General features: G+C 43.2%; 1 protein-coding gene across 4 annotated transcripts in view; it reads right to left on the bottom strand.

Annotated features, from left to right (window-relative positions):
• Window positions 1-24,052, bottom strand: part of LOC127911372 (RNA binding protein fox-1 homolog 3-like) — a 1,085,108-nt gene that overhangs the window by 117,630 nt on the left and 943,426 nt on the right. For all 4 annotated transcript variants that reach the window (XM_052477708.1, XM_052477709.1, XM_052477707.1 and 1 more), the window contains one exon: window positions 23,036-23,263. In XM_052477708.1, the coding sequence (XP_052333668.1) occupies window positions 23,036-23,263 (228 nt within the window). The remainder of the gene's footprint in view (window positions 1-23,035; window positions 23,264-24,052) is intronic.

Here is a 24,052-nt window from a genome sequence, read left to right as displayed (position 1 = left end):
GCTGGGACAATTACCCCTCTGTCTGTGGCCATCCATCTGGACCATACAGCACCAAACCCCCACGGCCCTATGTGTGTGTGTGTGTGTGTGTGTGTGTGTGTGTGTGTGTGTGTGTGTGTGTGTGTGTGTGTGTGTGTGTGTGTGTGTGTGTGTGTGTGTGTGTGTGTGTGTGTGTGTCGGTGTTGAGTGTTTAACAGCAAAGTGGCCATATCGATCAGCAGAGGGTGGCAGACACTGGAAGAGCAGCATGATAAAGCACAGTCTTCCCCTAGCCACAACACACTCAAACATACCTCCCACTACTCTCAAACCTCCCTCTCCCTGATCATCACCTACAGTCCTAACCCTTCCTATCTTTCCTCATCTCTCAATCTCTCCTTCCCTCATCATTAACACTTATATCCCTCCCCCTGCACCCCCCCACCCTGCACCCCCCCAACTATGGAGACATATTCAGGGACCTCACCCCTCTCCTCCCCCTCCTTAATTAGTGTTAATTGCATGTTAATTACACTGCAGCTAGCACACGCCACATCTGTCTCATAGAACACACCATTTCTCTGCCTCCCTCCTCTCCTCCCCCTCACTCTTCCTTCCCTTGCTTCTCTCCTGTGAGGAGAAGTGGAGTTGGGAAGTAATTAAAAGTCTCTCTCTCTCTCTCTCTCTCTCTCTCTCTCTCTCTCTCTCTCTCTCTCTCTCTCTCTCTCTCTCTCTCTCTCTCTCTCTCTCTCTCTCTCTCTCTCTCTCTCTCTCTCTCTCTCTCTCTCTCTCTCTCTCTCTCTCTCTCTCTCTCTCTCTCTCTCCTCCCTCCCTCCCTCCCTCCCTCTCTCCCTCTCTCCCTCAGCAGAGGAAAACAATGTATCTGTGTGAATGCAGGGAGTTTGGTTGCCCGTTGAAAGGATTCACACAAAACAAGGCCTATGGCTCTCCACCTCAGCTCACCACATGCAGAGCTTCGCTACATTACCAAAAGTATGTGGACACTGCTTATCGGCATCTCATTCTAACATTTTCTGGGAAAGACTTCCAGTAGGTGTTGGAACATTGCTTTGGGTACATGCTTCCATTCATGAGGCGCAGCGGTCTAAGGCACTGCATCTCCCTCTAGTGGTGTGGGGGCTGTGTTTGGCAAAGTGGGTGGGGTTATATCCTTCCTGTTTGGCCCTGTCCGGGGGTGTCCTCGGCGGGGCCACAGTGTCTCCTGACCCCTCCTGTCTCAGCCTCCAGTATTTATGCTGCAGTAGTTCATGTGTCGGGGGGCTAGGGTCAGTTTGTTATATCTGGAGTACTGTATATCCTGACCTAGTGAGATACACATGGAGGAGGTTTAATATCCTGACCTAGTGAGATATACATGGAGGAGGTTTAATATCCTGACCTAGTGAGATATACATGGAGGAGGTTTAATACCCTGACCTAGTAAGATATACATGGAGGAGGTTTAATATCCTGACCTAGTAAGATATACATGGAGGAGGTTTAATATCCTGACCTAGTGAGATATACATGGAGGAGGTTTAATATCCTGACCTAGTGAGATATACATGGAGGTTTAATATCCTGACCTAGTGAGATACACATGGAGGAGGTTTAATACCCTGACCTAGTGAGTTATACATGGAGGTTTAATATCCTGACCTAGTGAGATACACATGGAGGAGGTTTAATATCCTGACCTAGTGAGATATACATGGAGGAGGTTTAATATCCTGACCTAGTGAGATATACATGGAGGAGGTTTAATATCCTGACCTAGTGAGATATACATGGAGGAGGCTTAATCAAGATACTGTAGCCGTCTTGATTACTTCCTGGTCTCGTTCTTGCTGGCATCAAAAGTAAAAAATAAACAAATATTAGTAGGAGACAGAATGTGATCGGACTACCATCTAATTGGCCTCCATAGAACTCTACATTTAATCAAAGTCTATTGGATGACAATATGTTCTTCACTAAGACAAAATAATTAATTAACTGACTTTTTCTTCTGCACAACATAGGTACAGCAGATCCCCTTTTTGTATGGGACACTTAAATGTGCTTTTTGAGGCACATAGGTTATTTATTCAAGAACGATCAAGTGTAAAGTATTTAAAAAATAAAGCAATTTGGCTGAAAAATGCTACCAAAAAGAACTTACTGAAACTCGTTTCAAATACACTATGATTCAAAAGAGGAAGCAAATATTTTAAGCATATGTTTTATTCTCAGTCTCCTCCATCTCCACTGAATGATGTTAACTATAAGGATTTCTTTCCTCATAAAAAAAATATTAATAATGTAAAATAAACTGAAAGACCTGTGTGAAGGCCAACTTACGGAATAGGACATTTTTGAGGCAATTAAATATTTTCAGTGTGGAAAAACACCAGGGCTTGATGGTATACCAGAAGAGGGATATCAGACCTTTTTTTGATGTACGCAAAGATCCATTATTAGCATGTTTTAATTACTCCTATAAAAACACTAGACTTTCAGGTATTCAACAAGAAGGTCTGATTTCATTACGACTTAAACAGGACCCAGGTGATATGTATAAAGATCCAGTCTATTTTAAAAACTGGAGGCCTCTAACACTTCAATGTAGTGCTGCAAACATCCTGGCGAAATGCATAGCACATAGAATGAAAAAGGTTTTACCAGATATTGTTCATCAAACACGTTTTTACATGGATGATTTATTGGAGATAATACAGCACAATTACTTGAAACAATTGAACATTATGAAACATCAAAGATACCAGGCCTGGTCTTCATAGCAGATTTTGAAACGGTGTTTGATAAAGTACGACTAAAATGTATATATTTAATTGCCTGGATTACTTTAATTTAGCTGCCTACTCCAGACAACTTTTTAAAAAAAAACAAATTAGCAAAAAAAAACACATTTTATTTGGAATGCTAAGCCAGACAAAATTAAATGTGCCTATTTATATAATGAATATAGGTTTGGAGGGCTAAAATGATGAAATATTAAAGCTTTAAACCTCTCACTAAAACCTTCACTTATACATAAGTTATACTTAAACCCCACATGCTTCTCCAGTGGAATAAGAAAGGCTCATCCATTGTTCAAACATTTATTTTTTTGCCTTCATACATATTACAACTTATAATTTCCAACTAATTGAAAATGAAATGTTGTTTAAAGTATCACCTTTTCTTAAACAAGCCATACAAATATGGTTACAATTTAAGTTTTTATCCTCCTGAATAGACAGAACAAATATTACAACAAATGTCATGGTTAAACTCAAATTGTTGCGGCAGGGTAGCCTAGTGGTTAGAGCGTTGGACTAGTAACCGGAAGGTTGCAAGTTCAAACCCAGTTAACCCACTGTTCCTGGGCTGTCATTGAACATAAGAATGTGTTCTTAACTGACTTGACTAGTTAAACAAAGGTAAAATAAAAATAAAATATATATACTGACTCTTGAAACTAACAAAAGGAGCTATTTGGACATAAATGATGGAGATTATTGAACAAAACAAACATTTATTGTGGAACGGGGATTCCTGGGAGTGAATTCTGATGAAGATCATCAAAAGTAAGTGAATATTTATAATGCTATTTCTGACTTCTGTTGACTCCAACATGACGCATATCTGTTTGGCTTGATTTGTCGTCTGAGCTCCGTACTCAGATTATTGAATGGTTTGCTTTTTCCATAAAGTTTTTTTAAATCTGACACAGCGGTTGCATTAATGATATTATGAATATAAACGGTGGAGTTATGTCACGTACTGCTATCAAAAATGTATTAATTTCAGCATTACCACAAAAATGGAGGATGCAAGTGGACAAGGGAGAAAGTAGGGAACTTGTTTGGCTGCCAAATATTAAAGATACAAATTGTCTGAAAGGAATTGTCATAAATAGAAAAATATACCAGTTTCATTTGAGGACAAAAATGTTGACAGCTGCGCCATACATGGTGCAAAATAAATGGGAAGAGATTTTCAATGGCACATTGTTTATGAACTGGTACAAAAAACAACACTTCATTCAACACTTATAATAATTCATATTGAAAAACTCTAAAACATTCTTGCAACCAACAGAATACTATATATACAACAATCTCAGCTCTGTAGATTTGATTGTGAAGAGACAGAATCACTAGATCATTTATTCATGTCACGCCCTGGCCTTAGTTAACTTTGTTTTCTTTATTATTTTGGTTAGGTCAGGGTGTGACATGAGGGATTTATGTTTTTTCACTTGTCTAGGGTTTTTTGTATGTTTATGAGGCTGTTTCCTTTCTAGGTAGTTTGTATGTCTATGGTTGCCTAGATTGGTTCTCAATTAGAGGCAGCTGTCTATCGTTGTCTCTGATTGGGAACCATATTTAGGCAGCCATATTATGTGGGTACTTTGTGGGTGATTGTCTTCTGTCTTTGTGTCATTGCACCATATAGGACTGTTTCGGTTTTCACATTTGTTGTTTTGTATTTGGTAGTGTTCTCGTGTATGATTAAACATGTTGAACTCTAACCACGCTGCATTTTGGTCCTCCTCTCCTTTAACGGAAGAAAACCGTTACAATTCTGGTATTGTCTCTATGTAGCTTGTTTCTGGTCACAGGTTCACGAATGTTTAAAAAATCAATGCATTCACTTAAAATTAACCTTACAAATAGCAGTGTTGTACAGATATTGGAAATCCATAGTCAGTCAATAAATAATATAATAATAATATAATTTAATAAAAGTACAAAGAGATCCTTGACGAAAACCTGCTCCAGAGCTCTCAGGACCTCAGACCACACAGCCAAGACAACGCAGGAGTGGCTTCGGGACAAGTCTCTGAATGTCCATGAGTGACCCAGCCAGAGCCCGGACTTGAACCCGATCTAACATCTCTGGAGAGACCTAAAAATAGCTGGGCAGCAACGCTCCTCATTCAACCAGACAGAGCTTGAGAGAAGAATCGGAGAAACTCATTTAATGCTTGTAGCGTCATGCCCAAAAATGCCCAAAAAAGACTCCAGGTTGTAATCGCTGCCAAAGGTGATTCAATAAAGTACTGAGTAAAGGGTCTGAATACTTATGTAAATGTGATATTTCCTTTGCTTTGTCATTATGGGGTACTGTGTGTAGATTTATGAGAGGAAAAAGCTATTTAACTCATTTTAGAACAAGACCATAATGTAGCAAAATGTGGAAAAAATAGAGGTCTGAATAAACTACAACTCCAAACTCTCTCTGTTCCATAACTCCACGTATATATATATATACACAATGGTGTTTGTTTTTCACTGGTTGCCCTTTTCTTGAGGCAACATGTCACACATCTAGCTGTTGTGACGGCACACTGTGGTATTTTCTGGATTTTGTTGTTGTTTGTGTACATAGATTTCATAACGTCATATGTTTTTGCCCCAATTACCGTCAATTTATAGCAGACCCTCATGCCAAATTGAGTCAAATGCTTTTTTGAAATCAACAAAGCTTGAGATTACTTTGCCTTTGTTTGTTTGTTTGTCAATTAGGGTGTGCAGGGTGAATACATGGTCTGTTGTACGGTAATTTGGTAAAAAGCCAATTTGACATTTGCTCAGTACATTGTTTTCACTGAGGAAATGTTTGAGTCTGCTGTCAATGACAATGCAGAGGATTTTCCCAAGGTTGCTGTTGATGCATATCCCACGGTAGTTAATGGGTCAAATTTGACTGAAGACTGTGTCATTAGCCTGTTAGCGAGCAGTTCTCTCTCTCTCTCTCTCTCTAAATTCAATTTCAATAAGGGCTTTTTTCTCTCTCTCTCTCTCTTGTAGGAGTGTATGCTGGGAGTGAGTCGGGAAGCAGGAGCGATTGTGTTCCAAAGGCACGTTGTGTTAGCTAATCCAAGTCTGTCATTTTAAAAGGCTAATTGGTCATTAGAAAACCCTTTTGCAATTATGTTAACACAGATGAAAACTGTTGTTCTGATTAAAGAACCAATAAAACTCAAATATACCTGACAGTTCAAAAGTTTGGGGTCACTTCGAAATGTCCTTGTTTTTGAAAGAAAAGCAACAGTTTTTTACCATTAAAATACATCAGATTGATCAGAAATACAGTGTAGACATTGTTAATATAAATGACTATTGTAGCTGGAAATGGCTGATTTTTAATGGAAGATCTACATAGGTGTACAGAGGCCCATTATCAGCAACCATCACATAGTGTGTATATATATATTGATTAGTTGAGTTGTTTTAAGTTTATATAGTCTCAATATCACTAAGCACGTATAGGGGTGGTGGGATCGTTGAGGTTGGTTCTCTCGAGGGCGTAACCAGCGGGAGGGACTGATTGTAATGGTCACTCGTGGAGCTGTAGAGTTTGAAAGGGTGAAGATTCCCACTGAGGCAGGGTGTTCTGTGGAAGAATGTAGTTTAGCAGCTGGCGCTATCATTGGGTATCATGGCATAAAATCAGCCTCAAGGATGAATAGCGCTGTAGTGATATTCCTAGACTCCTTTGAAAAGGTGAATATGATAGTTGAGAGTTGTGTTGTGTTTTGGGAGACACAGACGTCGGTAATCCTGCTTTATGAATGAAAAATGAAGCAGCTGTTTTCAAAGTGCAGAGGCATAAAATTAAGAATTTAAGGGGTGGTGAAGGTTCTAATTCCAAGAGGAAGGATTTTAGGGGTGGTGATGGTTCTAATTCTAAGAGGAAGGATTTAAGGGGTGATGAAGGTTCTAATTCCAAGAGGAAGGATTTTAGGGGTGGTGATGGTTCTAATTCCAAGAGGAAGAATTTAAGGGGTGATGAAGGTTCTAATTCCAAGAGGAAGGTAGAGATTGATAAATCAGTTGCGGATAAACAGGTTGTAGAGTTTTCCTCTGGGGATGATGCGATAGTGAGGCAGATAATCCTTCACAACAAAATAGGTACATTTTTTTACAATAGGTAAAAGTGCATACTGACATTTTAATACAACTTTACTTAGTATCACTTCAGGAAATGTTGTAGTTTGTTCTGGGAGATGTGGAGAGGTTTCTGGGAGATGTGGAGAGATGCAGAGTTTATGGGAGAGGTGGAGAGGTGGAGAGGTTTATGGGAGATGTGGAGAGGTTTCTGGGAGATGTGGAGAGATGCAGAGTTTATGGGAGAGGTGGAAAGGTGGAGAGGTTTATGGGAGATGTGGAGAGATTTATGGGAGAGGTGGAGAGGTTTCTGGGAGAGGTGGCGATCTCCTCCCATGTCCATGAGTCCGGAGATCGCTGCTGCCCGATCCACGTGGAAATTGTTCATATTTAATGGTCATTAACCTCTTCAACCTACGGGAGCGCTATTTAATTATTGGATAAAAAAAAACGTGCCCGTTTTAAGCGCAATAGTTTGTCACAAAAAGATGCTCGACTATGCATATAATTGACAGCTTTGGAAAGAAAACACTGACGTTTCCAAAACTGCAAAGATATTATCGGTGAGTGCCCCAGAACTGATGCTACAGGCGAAACCAATATTAAACTTCAAACAGGAAATTAGCATGATTTTTGAGGCTCTGTTTTTCATTGTCTCCTTATATGGCTGTGAAAGCGCCAGGAATGAGCCTGCCCTTTCTATAGTTTCTCCAAGTTTTTTGCAGCATTGTGACGTATTTGTAGGCATATCATTGGAAGATTGGCCATAAGAGACTACATTTACCAGGTGTCCGCCCGGTGTCCTTTGTTGAAATTGCTGCGTAATCTCCAAGCTGCTCGCATTCATCCATGTGATTGAGACAGAGAGGAGACTTCCAGGAACGATATATCATGAAGAGATATGTGAAAAACACTTGATGAGGATTGATTCTAAACAACGTTTACCATGTTTCAGTCGATATTAAGGAGTTAATGTGGAAAAAAGTTTGGCGTTTTGATGAATTTTCGTTTTTTTTTGGTAGCCAAACATGACGCAGAAAACGGACCGATTTCTCCTGCACAAATAATCTTTCAGGAAAAACTGAACATTTGCTATCTAACTGAGAGTCTCCTCATTGAAAACATCTGAAGTTCTTCAAAGGTAAATTATTTTATTTGAATGGTTTTCTGTTTTTTGTGAAAATGTTGCCTGCTGAATGCTAACGCTAAATGCTATGCTAACGCTAAATGCTATGCTAACTATCAATGCTGTTACACAAATGCTTGTTTTGCTATGCTTGAGAAGCATATTTTTGAAAATCTGAGATAACAGTGTTGTTAACAATGTGTTTCCTCCGACACAGTGTTTCCTCCGACACATTGGTACGGCTGGCTTCCGGGTTGGATGCGCGCTGTGTTAAGAAGCAGTGCGGCTTAGTTGGGTTGTGTATCGGAGGACGCATGACAAAGATAGTAGCTACTAAACAATTGGATACCATGAAATTGGGGAGAAAAAGGGGTAAAATAAAAAATACAAATAAAATAATAACAATAATGATATCACAGATGTCTTAAAAATAATAATAATAATAAAAATTTAGGCAGGTGCGTTCGTTGTCCGGAATGTTGTATGCCATTGCAATAGAGCCACTACTAATTATCATTAGAAGTCGCATTGAGGGGGTGTACCTTTCAGAGGATATTCCTCCTATTCATCTCTCAGCCTTTGCTGATGTAGTTATTTTGGTGAAAAATGAAGCGGAGGTGGATAGTTTGAGTCTCATGGTTGATCGGATTAACAATGTGGTTGCCTCTGCACTGTGACATTGGTTGTCCTGTTCAGAGCCACCGTCTGGCCTTCTGGCCAAGATACAGGCAATTATTCTCGATTTTTGGGGGGGGATAAATATCATTGAGTTCCACAAAGTGTTTTGTATTTGTCAAAAGAGGAGGTGGGACAAGGTCTTGTACATTTTGCTAGTAGGGCTGCTGCTTTCCGTTTTCAGTTTATTCAAAGGTTGCTTTATGGACCGAAAAATTAGGTGTGGAGAGGGGTGGCAGGTCAGGTAATACAGCAGGTAGGGGGATTCAATTTAAAAAAGGCTTTATTTTTGGTTGATAGTAGCCAGATTCCTAGGGGTGGAGTACCTCCATTTTACAGAGGCCTTCTTAGGGTTTGGAGTATAATGAAGGTGTCCAGACACACTAAGGCTGAGTCAGTGCATTGGCTGCTGGAGGAACCTCTGGTGTATGGGGCAAGACTGGATTGTACAACTGAAGCTGTTCCACATTTCTCCAAAATGCTGATGAGGGGCAAAGTCAGCACCCTAAAGGAAGTCAATGGACATGGCTGGGCCCACATTAATGGATGGAGGACGGGTGGCTGAACATTTGGGGGTGAGGTCTGAAAGGATCGTCGGACAACTGCTGGGAAATTGTAGGATGGCTCTGTCAACAGAAGAGTGGATTATGCTCAAGAGTTACAAGAAAAGGCACCAGATGAAGACGCCTAAATTCCCAGACTAAGGATTAAACCCAATATCCCAGAGTCAGACAGACTAAGGATTAAACCCAATATCCCAGAGTCAGACAGACTAAGGATTAAACCCAATATCCGAGAGTCAGACAGACTAAGGATTAAACCCAATATCCCAGAGTCAGACAGACTAAGGATTATACCCGATATCCCAGAGTCAGACAGACTAAGGATTAAACCCGATATCCCAGAGTCAGACAGACTAAGGATTAAACCCAATATCCCAGAGTCAGACAGACTAAGGATTAAACCCAATATCCCAGAGTCAGACAGACTAAGGATTAAACCCGATATCCCAGAGTCAGACAGACTAAGGATTAAACCCAATATCCCAGAGTCAGACAGACTAAGGATTAAACCCGATATCCCAGAGTTTGACAGACTAAGGATTAAACCCAATATCCCAGAGTCAGACAGACTAAGGATTAAACCCGATATCCCAGAGTCAGACAGACTCAAGGATTAAACCCAATGGGTTCCCAGAGTCAGACAGACTAAGTATTAAACCCGATATCCCAGAGTCAGACAGACTAACATTAAAAATATCCCAGAGTCAGACAGACTAAGGATTAAACCCGATATCCCAGAGTCAGACAGACTATGGATTATACCCGATATCCCAGAGTCAGACAGACTAAGTATTAAACCCGATATCCCAGAGTCAGACAGACTAAGGATTAAACCCAATATCCCAGAGTCAGACAGACTAAGGATTAAACCCGATATCCCAGAGTCAGACAGACTAAGGATTATACCCAATATCCCAGAGTTTGACAGACTAAGGATTATACAGGGGACTGGTGATATGTAATGGAGGGTGTTGATGACAAGGTAAAGCCAGCATGGAGAACACTGTACAGGGACTGGTGATATGTAATGGAGGGTGTTGATGACAAGGTAAAGCCAGCATGGAGAACACTGTACAGGGGACTGGTGATATGTAATGGAGGGTGTTGATGACAAGGTAAAGCCAGCATGGAGAACACTGTACAGGGGACTGGTGATATGTAATGGAGGGTGTTGATGACAAGGTAAAGCCAGCATGGAGAACACTGTACAGGGGACTGGTGATATGTAATGGAGGGTGTTGATGACAAGGTAAAGCCAGCATAGAGAACACTGTACAGGGGACTGGTGATATGTAATGGAGGGTGTTGGTGACAAGGTAAAGCCAGCATGGAGAACACTGTACAGGGGACTGGTGATATGTAATGGAGGGTGTTGATGACAAGGTAAAGCCAGCATGGAGAACACTGTACAGGGGACTGGTGATATGTAATGGAGGGTGTTGGTGACAAGGTAAAGCCAGCATGGAGAACACTGTACAGGGGACTGGTGATATGTAATGGAGGGTGTTGATGAGAAGGTAAAGCCAGCATGGAGAACACTGTACAGGGGACTGGTGATATGTAATGGAGGGTGTTGATGACAAGGTAAAGCCAGCATGGAGAACACTGTACAGGGGACTGGTGATATGTAATGGAGGGTGTTGATGACAAGGTAAAGCCAGCATGGAGAACACTGTACAGGGGACTGGTGATATGTAATGGAGGGTGTTGATGACAAGGTAAAGCCAGCATGGAGAACACTGTACAGGGGACTGGTGATATGTAATGGAGGGTGTTGATGACAAGGTAAAGCCAGCATGGAGAACACTGTACAGGGGACTGGTGATATGTAATGGAGGGTGTTGATGACAAGGTAAAGCCAGCATGGAGAACACTGTACAGGGGACTGGTGATATATAATGGAGGGTGTTGATGACAAGGTAAAGCCAGCATGGAGAACACTGTACAGGGGACTGGTGATATGTAATGGAGGGTGTTGATGACAAGGTAAAGCCAGCATGGAGAACACTGTACAGGGGACTGGTGATATATAATGGAGGGTGTTGATGACAAGGTAAAGCCAGCATGGAGAACACTGTACAGGGGACTGGTGATATGTAATGGAGGGTGTTGATGACAAGGTAAAGCCAGCATGGAGAACACTGTACAGGGGACTGGTGATATGTAATGGAGGGTGTTGATGACAAGGTAAAGCCAGCATGGAGAACACTGTACAGGGGACTGGTGATATATAATGGAGGGTGTTGATGACAAGGTAAAGCCAGCATGGAGAACACTGTACAGGGGACTGGTGATATGTAATGGAGGGTGTTGATGACAAGGTAAAGCCAGCATGGAGAACACTGTACAGGGGACTGGTGATATATAATGGAGGGTGTTGATGACAAGGTAAAGCCAGCATGGAGAACACTGTACAGGGGACTGGTGATATGTAATGGAGGGTGTTGATGACAAGGTAAAGCCAGCATGGAGAACACTGTACAGGGGACTGGTGATATGTAATGGAGGGTGTTGATGACAAGGTAAAGCCAGCATGGAGAACACTGTACAGGGGACTGGTGATATGTAATGGAGGGTGTTGATGACAAGGTAAAGCCAGCATGGAGAACACTGTACAGGGGACTGGTGATATGTAATGGAGGGTGTTGATGACAAGGTAAAGCCAGCATGGAGAACACTGTACAGGGGACTGGTGATATGTAATGGAGGGTGTTGATGACAAGGTAAAGCCAGCATGGAGAACACTGTACAGGGGACTGGTGATATGTAATGGAGGGTGTTGATGACAAGGTAAAGCCAGCATGGAGAACACTGTACAGGGGACTGGTGATATGTAATGGAGGGTGTTGGTGACAAGGTAAAGCCAGCATGGAGAACACTGTACAGGGGACTGGTGATATGTAATGGAGGGTGTTGATGACAAGGTAAAGCCAGCATGGAGAACACTGTACAGGGGACTGGTGATATGTAATGGAGGGTGTTGGTGACAAGGTAAAGCCAGCATGGAAAACACTGTACAGGGGACTGGTGATATGTAATGGAGGGTGTTGATGACAAGGTAAAGCCAGCATGGAGAACACTGTACAGGGGACTGGTGATATGTAATGGAGGGTGTTGATGACAAGGTAAAGCCAGCATGGAGAACACTGTACAGGGGACTGGTGATATGTAATGGAGGGTGTTGGTGACAAGGTAAAGCCAGCATGGAGAACACTGTACAGGGGACTGGTGATATATAATGGAGGGTGTTGGTGACAAGGTAAAGCCAGCATGGAGAACACTGTACAGGGGACTGGTGATATGTAATGGAGGGTGTTGATGACAAGGTAAAGCCAGCATGGAGAACACTGTACAGGGGACTGGTGATATGTATTGGAGGGTGTTGATGACAAGGTAAAGCCAGCATGGAGAACACTGTACAGGGGACTGGTGATATGTAATGGAGGGTGTTGGTGACAAGGTAAAGCCAGCATGGAGAACACTGTACAGGGGACTGGTGATATGTAATGGAGTGTGTTGGTGACAAGGTAAAGCCAGCATAGAAAACACTGTACAGGGGACTGGTGATATGTAATGGAGGGTGTTGATGACAAGGTAAAGCCAGCATAGAGAACACTGTACAGGGGACTGGTGATATGTAATGGAGGGTGTTGATGACAAGGTAAAGCCAGCATGGAGAACACTGTACAGGGGACTGGTGATATGTAATGGAGGGTGTTGGTGACAAGGTAAAGCCAGCATGGAGAACACTGTACAGGGGACTGGTGATATGTAATGGAGGGTGTTGATGACAAGGTAAAGCCAGCATGGAGAACACTGTACACTGACTGGTGATATGTAATGGAGGGTGTTGGTGACAAGGTAAAGCCAGCATGGAGAACACTGTACAGGGACTGGTGATATGTAATGGAGGGTGTTGGTGACAAGGTAAAGCCAGCATGGAGAACACTGTACACTGACTGGTGATATGTAATGGAGGGTGTTGATGACAAGGTAAAGCCAGCATGGAGAACACTGTACAGGGGACTGGTGATATGTAATGGAGGGTGTTGATGACAAGGTAAAGCCAGCATGGAGAACACTGTACAGGGGACTGGTGATATGTAATGGAGGGTGTTGATGACAAGGTAAAGCCAGCATGGAGAACACTGTACAGGGGACTGGTGATATGTAATGGAGGGTGTTGATGACAAGGTAAAGCCAGCATGGAGAACACTGTACAGGGGACTGGTGATATGTAATGGAGGGTGTTGATGACAAGGTAAAGCCAGCATGGAGAACACTGTACAGGGGACTGGTGATATGTAATGGAGGGTGTTGGTGACAAGGTAAAGCCAGCATGGAGAACACTGTACAGGGGACTGGTGATATGTAATGGAGGGTGTTGATGACAAGGTAAAGCCAGCATGGAGAACACTGTACAGGGGACTGGTGATATGTAATGGAGGGTGTTGATGACAAGGTAAAGCCAGCATGGAGAACACTGTACAGGGGACTGGTGATATGTAATGGAGGGTGTTGATGACAAGGTAAAGCCAGCATGGAGAACACTGTACAGGGGACTGGTGATATGTAATGGAGGGTGTTGGTGACAAGGTAAAGCCAGCATGGAGAACACTGTACAGGGGACTGGTGATATGTAATGGAGGGTGTTGGTGACAAGGTAAAGCCAGCATGGAGAACACTGTACAGGGGACTGGTGATATGTAATGGAGGGTGTTGATGACAAGGTAAAGCCAGCATGGAGAACACTGTACAGGGGACTGGTGATATGTAATGGAGGGTGTTGGTGACAAGGTAAAGCCAGCATGGAGAACACTGTACAGGGGACTGGTGATATATAATGGAGGGTGTTGATGACAAGGTAAAGCCAGCATGGAGAACACTGTACAGGGGACTGGTGATATGTAATGGAGGGTGTTGGTGACAAGGTAAAGCCAGCATGGAGAACACTGTACAGGGGACTGGTGATATGTAATGGAGGGTGTTGATGACAAGGTAAAGCCAGCATGGAGAACACTGTACAGGGGACTGGTGATATGTAATGGAGGGTGTTGGTGACAAGGTAAAGCCAGCATGGAGAACACTGTACAGGGGACTGGTGATATGTAATGGAGGGTGTTGATGACAAGGTAAAGCCAGCATGGAGAACACTGTACAGGGGACTGGTGATATGTAATGGAGGGTGTTGATGACAAGGTAAAGCCAGCATGGAGAACACTGTACAGGGGACTGGTGATATGTAATGGAGGGTGTTGATGACAAGGTAAAGCCAGCATGGAGAACACTGTACAGGGGACTGGTGATATGTAATGGAGGGTGTTGGTGACAAGGTAAAGCCAGCATGGAGAACACTGTACAGGGGACTGGTGATATGTAATGGAGGGTGTTGGTGACAAGGTAAAGCCAGCATGGAGAACACTGTACAGGGGACTGGTGATATGTAATGGAGGGTGTTGGTGACAAGGTAAAGCCAGCATGGAGAACACTGTACAGGGGACTGGTGATATGTAATGGAGGGTGTTGATGACAAGGTAAAGCCAGCATGGAGAACACTGTACAGGGGACTGGTGATATGTAATGGAGGGTGTTGATGACAAGGTAAAGCCAGCATGGAGAACACTGTACAGGGGACTGGTGATATGTAATGGAGGGTGTTGGTGACAAGGTAAAGCCAGCATGGAGAACACTGTACAGGGGACTGGTGATATGTAATGGAGGGTGTTGGTGACAAGGTAAAGCCAGCATGGAGAACACTGTACAGGGGACTGGTGATATGTAATGGAGGGTGTTGATGACAAGGTAAAGCCAGCATGGAGAACACTGTACAGGGGACTGGTGATATATAATGGAGGGTGTTGATGACAAGGTAAAGCCAGCATGGAGAACACTGTACAGGGACTGGTGATATGTAATGGAGGGTGTTGGTGACAAGGTAAAGCCAGCATGGAGAACACTGTACAGGGACTGGTGATATGTAATGGAGGGTGTTGATGACAAGGTAAAGCCAGCATGGAGAACACTGTACAGGGGACTGGTGATATGTAATGGAGGGTGTTGATGACAAGGTAAAGCCAGCATGGAGAACACTGTACAGGGGACTGGTGATATGTAATGGAGGGTGTTGGTGACAAGGTAAAGCCAGCATGGAGAACACTGTACAGGGGACTGGTGATATGTAATGGAGGGTGTTGGTGACAAGGTAAAGCCAGCATGGAGAACACTGTACAGGGGACTGGTGATATGTAATGGAGGGTGTTGATGACAAGGTAAAGCCAGCATGGAGAACACTGTACAGGGGACTGGTGATATGTAATGGAGGGTGTTGATGACAAGGTAAAGCCAGCATGGAGAACACTGTACAGGGGACTGGTGATATGTAATGGAGGGTGTTGATGACAAGGTAAAGCCAGCATGGAGAACACTGTACACGCCACCGTTACTAAAGGATACTAGTGATATGTAATGGAGGGTTTTACATGGCATCATTGAAGTTAATGCTGTTGTATCTGTTATCATTGCAGATGTCGGAGATGGATGTCCTTTATGTCGTATCAGATAAACAATGTTCCACTGTTAATGGAGTGTGACAGGATAAAACCTCTGTTTGAAATATTACAGTCTGTGTGTACAGCCTTAACACTGTTTTTATATGCTGGTTTCAATACAGTAAGCAAAGGAAAAGAAAATGTCAACTTTACATTTGATTTTGGGACAAGCTAAGATGTCAAGTTTTTCTGAGTTGGAAAAATAATATAGACAAGGGATATGGATGTAAGATGTGTTTAAAGCGAGAATAAAAGTGGATTTTGAGTTGTGATCGATCTCCCATTGATTGAGGAGAAGTGGATATCTGAAGGTGTATTTTGGGGGAAACTATTTTTTGTTGATTAAATAAATCGCATGTAATTATTATTATTTTTTTCATTTATTTTAATTTTATGTTTATTTAAGAATGACACATCTGTTGTGTAATTTCTGAAAAGGAAGTGAGACAAAATTTGTGTTAAAACTGATATAAAATTAAGGTTTTATAAAATGTCAAGCTCTCTCTCTCTCTCTCCAATTTCAACAAGAGTTTCTCATTCTCTCGCTCTCTTTCTCTCACTCTCTTTCTCTCAACTCAATTTCAATAAAGGATTTTCCCTCCCTCCCTTTCCCTCCCTCCCTCCCTCCCCCTCCCTCCCTCCCTCCCTCCCTCCCTCCCTCCCTCCCTCCCTCCCTCCCTCCCTCCCTCGGCTCACACTACTCTATTCCACTCCTGTTCAAACACTCTAAAGTGACTGTCAATTTAAAGCTGACAAATGCTCACTGCTGAACTCTACAGATTCTATACTGTGGACTCTTCCAAAGTCCTCAAACAATCTGAAGACTCCTAAACTTAAACAGTAAGGGAGAAAGGAACTGAATATATAACATGTGTGTGTGAGAGAGAGAGAGAGAGAGAGAGAGAGAGAGAGAGAGAGAGAGAGAGAGAGAGAGAGAGAGAGAGAGAGAGAGAGAGAGAGGGACTGAATATATAACGTGTGTGAGAGAGAGAGAGAGAGAGAGAGAGAGAGAGAGAGAGAACTGAATATATAACATGTGTGTGAGAGAGAGAGAGAGAGAGAGAGAGAGAGAGAGAGAGAGAGAGAGAGAGAGAGAGAGAGAGAGAGAGAGAGAGAGAGAGAGAAAGGAACTGAATATATAACGTGTGTGAGAGAGAGAGAGAGAGAGAGAGAGAGAGAGAGAGAGAGAGAGAGAGAGAGAAGAGAGAGAGAGAGAGAGAGAGAGAGAGAAGGAACTAAATATATAACGAGAGAGAGAGAGAGAGAGAGAGAGAGAGAGAGAGAGAGAGAGAGAGAGAGAGAGAGAGAGAGAGTGAGAGAGAGAAAGGAACTGAATATATAAAGTGTGTGTGAGAGAGAGAGAGAGAGAGAGAGAGTGAGAGAGAGAGAGAGAGAGAGAGAGAAAGGAACTGAATATATAAAGTGTGTGTGAGAGAGAGAGAGAGAGAGAGAGAGAGAGAGAGAGAGAGAGAGAGAGAGAGAGAGAGAGAGAGAGAGAGAGAGAGAGAGAGAGAGAGAAAGGAACTGAATATATAGAGTGTGTGAGAGAGAGAGAGAGAGAGAGAGAGAGAGAGAGAGAGAGAGAGAGAGAGAGAGAGAGAGAAAGGAACTGAATATATAATGTGTGTGTGAGAGAGAGAGAGAGAGAGAAAGGAACTGAATATATAACGTGTGAGAGAGAGAGAGAGAGAGAGAGAGAGAGAGAGAGAGAGAGAGAGAGAGAGAGAGAGAGAGAGAGAGAGAGAGAGAGAGAGAGAGAGAGAGAGAGAGAGAGAGAGAGGAACTGAATATAACGTGTGTGAGAGAGAGAGAGACCACCACTCCACCCTGGACTTGAACAGCCTCTATGACCAGGTCCACCTCTACAAGGCAGCAGTGCCCACCTTTGCCAGGACCCTAAAGGACATCGCTCTCAAACGTATCCCCAACACTTCACACAGGAGCAACAGATCAATAGACTCCCCACCCAGACCAGCGAGACACCCTCCCAGACCTGCAGGACCCCCCCCCCTGGACCTACACATAGAGGACCCACGCCAAGAGGAATTACATCCAGACCACAGTACACCCAGACACATCCACACCCCCACCCCAACCAATCAACACCCCCACGTCAACCATGCCCACACCCCATTTAGGCCCCCTCAGATCAGACCTATGCCACTCCTGCCCACCCCATGCACCCCACCCCGCAAAGAGGGCCTCAACATGGAAGCCACACATACGCCCAGGTAGTGAGCGGGCAAACAGTCCCAACCCCCACTCTCACACTCGCCCAAGCCAATAGCATGTACCAGATGCTCAGCAGGCTCTGCTCACACTTACTGGCCTGAGGCCAAACCACACGACCAACAACATTGGACATTCTATGGAACAAAAAGCCTTCACTATATCATCCTGGAATATCCAAGGCCTGAGGTCATCTGCCTTTGGCCTAAAGAGCAGAAACCCGGACTTCACCAAAGAAATCGGTAATACAGACATTGTCATCCTGCAAGAAACCTGGTATAGAGGAGACGGACCCACTGGTTGCCCTCTAGGTTACAGGGAGCTGGTAGTCCTATCCACCAAACTACCAGGTGTGAAACAGGGAAGGGACTCAGGGGGTATGCTAATTTGGTATAGAGCAGACCTAACTCACTCCATTAAATTAATCAAAACAGGAACATTCTACATTTGGCTAGAAATTCAAAAGGAAATTATCCTAACAGAGAAAAATGTCCTCCTGTGTGCTACCTATATCCCCCACTAGAATCCCCATATTTTAATGAAGACAGCTTCTCCATCCTGGAGGGCGAAATCAATCATTTCCAGGCCCAGGGACATGTACTAGTCTGTGGCGACCTAAATGCCAGAACCGGACAAGAACCTGACACCCTCAGCACACAGGGGGACAAACACCTGCCTGCAGGTGACAGCATTCCCTCCCACATATGACCCCCTAGGCACAACTATGACAACATAACCAACAAAAACGGGTCACAACTCCTGCAGCTCTGTCGCACGTTGGGTATGTACATAGTCAACGGTAGGCTTTGAGGGGACTCCTATGGTAGGTTCACCTATAAATAATCTCTTGGCAGTAGTACTGTTGACTACTTTATCACTGACCTCAACCCAGAGTCTCTCAGAGCGTTCACAGTCAGCCCACTGACACCCCTATCAGATCACAGCACAATCACAGTCTACTTAAACAGAGCAATACTCAACCATGAGGCATCAAAGCCAAAGGAACTGAGTAACATTAAGAAATGCTATAGATGGAAGGAATGCAGTTTGGAAATCTACCAAAAAACAATTAGGCAACAACAAATTCAATCCCTTTTAGACAATTTCCTGGGTAAAACGTTCCACTGTAATAGTGAAGGTGTAAACTTGGCAGTAGAAAATCTTAACAGTATATTTGACCTCTCAGCTTCCCTATCAAATCTAAAAATCTCAAATAGAAAACCGAAGAAAATTAACAATAATGACAAATGGTTTGATGAGGAATGCAAAAATCTAAGAAAGAAATTGAGAAACCTGTCCAACCAAAAACATAGAGACCCGGAAAACCTGAGTCTACGCCTTCACTATGGTGAATCACTAAAACAATACAGAAATACACTACGGAAAAAGAAGGAACAGCATGTCAGAAATCAGCTCAATGCAATTGAAGAATCCATAGACTCTAACCACTTCTGGGAAAATTGGAAAACACTAAACAAACAACAACACGAATAATTATCTATCCAAAATGGAGATGTATGGGTAAACCACTTCTCCAATCTTTTTGGTTCTATAACAAAGAACAAAGAGCAAAAACATGATCAAATACATATCTTAGAATCAACTATTAAAGACTACCAGAACCCACTGGATTCTCCAATTACATTGAATGAGCTACAGGACAAAATAAAAACCCTCCAACCCAAAAAGGCCTGTGGTGTCGATGGTATCCTCAATGAAATGATCAAATATACAGACAACAAATTCCAATTGGCTATACTAAAACTCTTTAACATCATACTTAGCTCTGGCATCTTCCCCAATATTTGGAACCAAGGACTGATCACCCCAATCCACAAAAGTGGAGACAAATTTGACCCCAATAACTACCGTGGAATATGTGTCAACAGTAACCTTGGGAAAATCCTCTGCATTATTATTAACAGCAGACTCGTACATTTCCTCAATGAAAACAATGTACTGAGCAAATGTCAAATTGGCTTTTACCAAATTACCGTACAACAGACCATGTATTCACCCTGCACACCTTAATTGACAACCAAACAAACCAAAACAAAGGCAAAGTCTTCTCATGCTTTGTTGATTTCAAAAAGCCTTCGACTCAATTTGGCATGAGGGTCTGCTATACAAACTGATGGAAAGTGGTGTTGGGGGTAAAACATATGACATTATAAAATCCATGTACACAAACAACAAGTGTGTGGTTAAAATTGGCAAAAAACACACACAATTCTTCACACAGGGTCGTGGGGTTAGACAGGGATGCAGCTTAAGCCCCACCCTCTTCAACATATATATCAACGAACTGGCGCGGGCACTAGAAAAGTCTGCAGCACCCGGCCTCCCCTGCTAGAATCCGAAGTCAAATGTCTGCTGTTTGCTGATGATCTGGTGCTTCTGTCACCAACCAAGGAGGGCCTACAGCAGCACCTAGATCTTATGCACAGATTCTGTCAGACCTGGGCCCTGACAGTAAATCTCAGTAAGACCAAAATAATGGTGTTCCAAAAAGGTCCAGTCACCAGGACCACAAATACAAATTCCATCTAGACACTGTTGCCCTAGAGCACACAACAAACTATACATACCTTGGCCTAAACATCAGCGCCACAGGTAACTTCCACAAAGGTGTGAACGATCTGAGAGACAAGGCAAGAAGGGCATTCTATGCCATCAAAAGAAACATAAATTTCAACATACCAATTAGGATTTGGCTAAAAATACTTGAATCAGTCATAGAGCCCATTGCCCTTTATGGTTGTGAGGTCTGGGGTCCGCTCACCAACCAAGACTTCACAAAATGGGACAAACACCAAATTGAGACTCTGCACGCAGAATTCTGCAAAAATATCCTCCGTGTACAACGTAAAACACCAAATAATGCATGCAGAGCAGAATTAGGCCGATACCCACTAATTATCAAAATCCAGAAAAGAGCCATTAAATTCTACAACCACCTAAAAGGAAGCGATTCACAAACCTTCCATAACAAAGCCATCACAAACAGAGAGATGAACCTGGAGAAGAGTCCCTAAGCAAGCTGGTCCTGGGGCTCTGTTCACAAACACAAACACACCCTACAGAGCCCCAGGACAACAGCACAATTAGACCCAACCAAATCATGAGAAAACAAAAAGATAATTACTTAACACATTGGAAAGAATTAACAAAAAAACAGAGCAAACTAGAATGCTATTTGGCCCTACACAGAGAGTACACAGCGGCAGAATACCTGACCACTGTGACTGACCCAAAATTAAGGAAAGCTTTGACTATGTACAGACTCAGTGAGCATAGCCTTGCTATTGAGAAAGGCCGCCGTAGGCAGACATGGCTCTCAAGAGAAGACAGGCTATGTGCTCACTGCCCACAAAATGAGGTGGAAACTGAGCTGCACTTCCTAACCTCCTGCCCAATGTATGACCATATTAGAGAGACATATTTCCCCCAGATCACACAGATCCACAAAGAATTCGAAAACATATCCAATTTTGAAAAACTCCCATATCTACTGGGTGAAATTCCACAGTGTGCCATCACAGCAGCAAGATTTGTGACCTGTTGCCACGAGAAAAGGGCAACCAGTGAAGAACAAACACCATTGTAAATACAACCCATATTTATGCTTATTTATTTTATCTTGTGTCCTTTAATTATTTGTACATTGTGTATATATATATATATATATATATATATATATATATATATATATATAATATGACATTTGTAATGTCTTTACTGTTTTGAAACTGTTGTATGTGTAATGTTTACTGTTAATTTTTGTTGTTTTTCACTTTATATATTCACTTTGTATGTTGTCTACCTCACTTGCTTTGGCAATGTTAACACATGTTTCCCATGCCAATAAAGCCCTTGAATTGAATTGAGAGAGAGAGGAGAGAGAGAGAGAGAGAGAAAGAGGAACTGAATATATAACGTGTGTGAGAGAGAGAGAGAGAGAGAGAGAGAGAGAGAGAGAGACTACCTCATTTGTGACTTATAGCCTGTCATAAGGCTGTGATGATAGATATGATTCTACTGAGTTAATAGTGTGTGTGTACTAAGATTCCAGTCCAACCACATATAGTACAGTAAATATAGTCCAAGCACATACAGTACAGTAAATATAGTCCAACTACATAACAGCTTGCTTTATAACAAGCAACATGACTCTCAGGCAGAACTATATTGTTCTCTATCTTACTCCTCTTTGCCCCTCACCTCACTCTTCTTTCTGTCAGCTCTTCCTCCACTCCCTTTCTCCATCCCCCTCTCCTCTGATTTGAAGTGGAGTTTCAGATTTGGGGCAGAGCGAATCTTTCATGTCTGTCTGTATGAACTCTGGTCTGGGAGAGAGAGAGGCTTCAGAAGACTGACTGGCCTTGGTCCTGATTCGCTCTCCCTCCCCCTCTCTCTCCCCCCTTCTCTCTCTCTCCCCTCTCTCTCTGTCTCTCTCTCCCCTCTCTCTCTGTCTCTCTCTGTCTCTCCCCCCCCCCTCTCTCTCTTCTCTCTGTCTCTCTGTCTCTCTCTCTCTCTCCCCCCTCTCTCTCTCTCTCCCTTCTCTCTGTCTCTCTGTCTCTCTCTCTGTCTCTCTGTCTCTCTCTCTCCCCCTCTCTCTCTTCCCCCTCTCTCTCTCCCCCTTATCTCTGTCTCTCTCTCGCTCCCCCTTCTCTCTGTCTCTCTCTCTCTCTCACACTGTCTATGTTGATCTCCCTCTTCTATCGGCCTCTCTCATGATTCCATCACTCCCTCTCCCCTCTCTCTATTACACCAGGTCTGTCTAGACAGTGGTGTGGAAAACAAGAACTAAATTACATTTAACGGCAAATTGAAAAGATGGCAGAGGAGGAGTGAGCCTTATCAGGGAAGGAGGCTCATCCCCCTCTTTCTCCCCTCCTTACAAAACTCACAGACCTACGATATTACCTTTTTACGGTGAAGGTGGTGGTTGTGCGTGTGTGTACGCCCTGTGTGTGTGTGTGCTTGTGCACGTGAGTGTTTTTCTGTGCGTGTGTGATTTTATCACTCTTCACTCACCGATAGTGTGGCTGTGTTGTTCTCGTTGCCGGGCTGTTCGCTGTGTGTCTGTGTGGGTGTGTACAGCGTTAGAGCGTGCTCTGCCACCGTGCTCTGACCCGTGTAGTCTGCTGGCGGGTGGGGGTGGGGAGGGGCGTACTCCGTTGGAATGCCGTTCTGGGTGGGGTACTGGGCTGGGGGGTAGGGCTGGGCCATCGCTTCCGGGGGGGCTGGCCCCTCTTGGTTACCCTGGAGAGAGAGAGAGAGACCTAAACATCAGCACCACAGGTAACATCCACAAAGCTGTGAACGATCTGAGAGACAAGGCAAGAAGGGTCTTCTGTGCCATCAAAAGGAACATAAAATTCAACATACCAATTAGGATCTGGCTAAAAATACTTGAATCAGTTATAGAACCCATTGCCCTTTATGGTTGTGAGGTCTGGGGTCCGCTCACCAACAAAGACTTCACAAAATGGGACAAACACCAAATTGAGACTCTGCATGCAGAATTCTGCAAAACATATCCTCCGTGTAAAACGTAGTACCCCAAATAATGCATGCAGAGCAGAATTAGGCCGATACCCACAAATGATCTAAATCCAGAAAAAGAGCCATTCAATTCTACAACCACCTAAAAGGAAGCGATTCCCAAACCTTCCATAACAAAGCCATCACCTACAGAGAGATGAACCTGGAGAAGAGTCCCCTAAGCAAGCTGGTCCTGGGGCTCTGTTCACAAACACACCCCACAGAGCCCCAGGACAGCAACACAATTAGACCCAATCAAATCATGAGAAAACAAAATGCGAAATACTTGACACATTGGAAAGAATTAACAAGAAAACAGAGCAAACTAGAATGCTTGTCACGGTTTTCTTGCGGTGAAGGAGAGTCGGACGTGGTTATTTAGATACATCTTTAATCAATTCAAAAACGTAACATGAAAACCGAAACAGCCTATACTGGTACACAAGTAACACAGAGACAGGAACAATCACCAGCAAACACACAGTGAAACCCAGGCTACCTAAATAT

This window comes from Oncorhynchus keta, chromosome 24 (assembly GCF_023373465.1).
Source record: "Oncorhynchus keta strain PuntledgeMale-10-30-2019 chromosome 24, Oket_V2, whole genome shotgun sequence".
NCBI classification, from domain to species: domain Eukaryota; kingdom Metazoa; phylum Chordata; class Actinopteri; order Salmoniformes; family Salmonidae; genus Oncorhynchus; species Oncorhynchus keta.
This window is presented reverse-complemented; position numbering and strand designations above follow the sequence as displayed.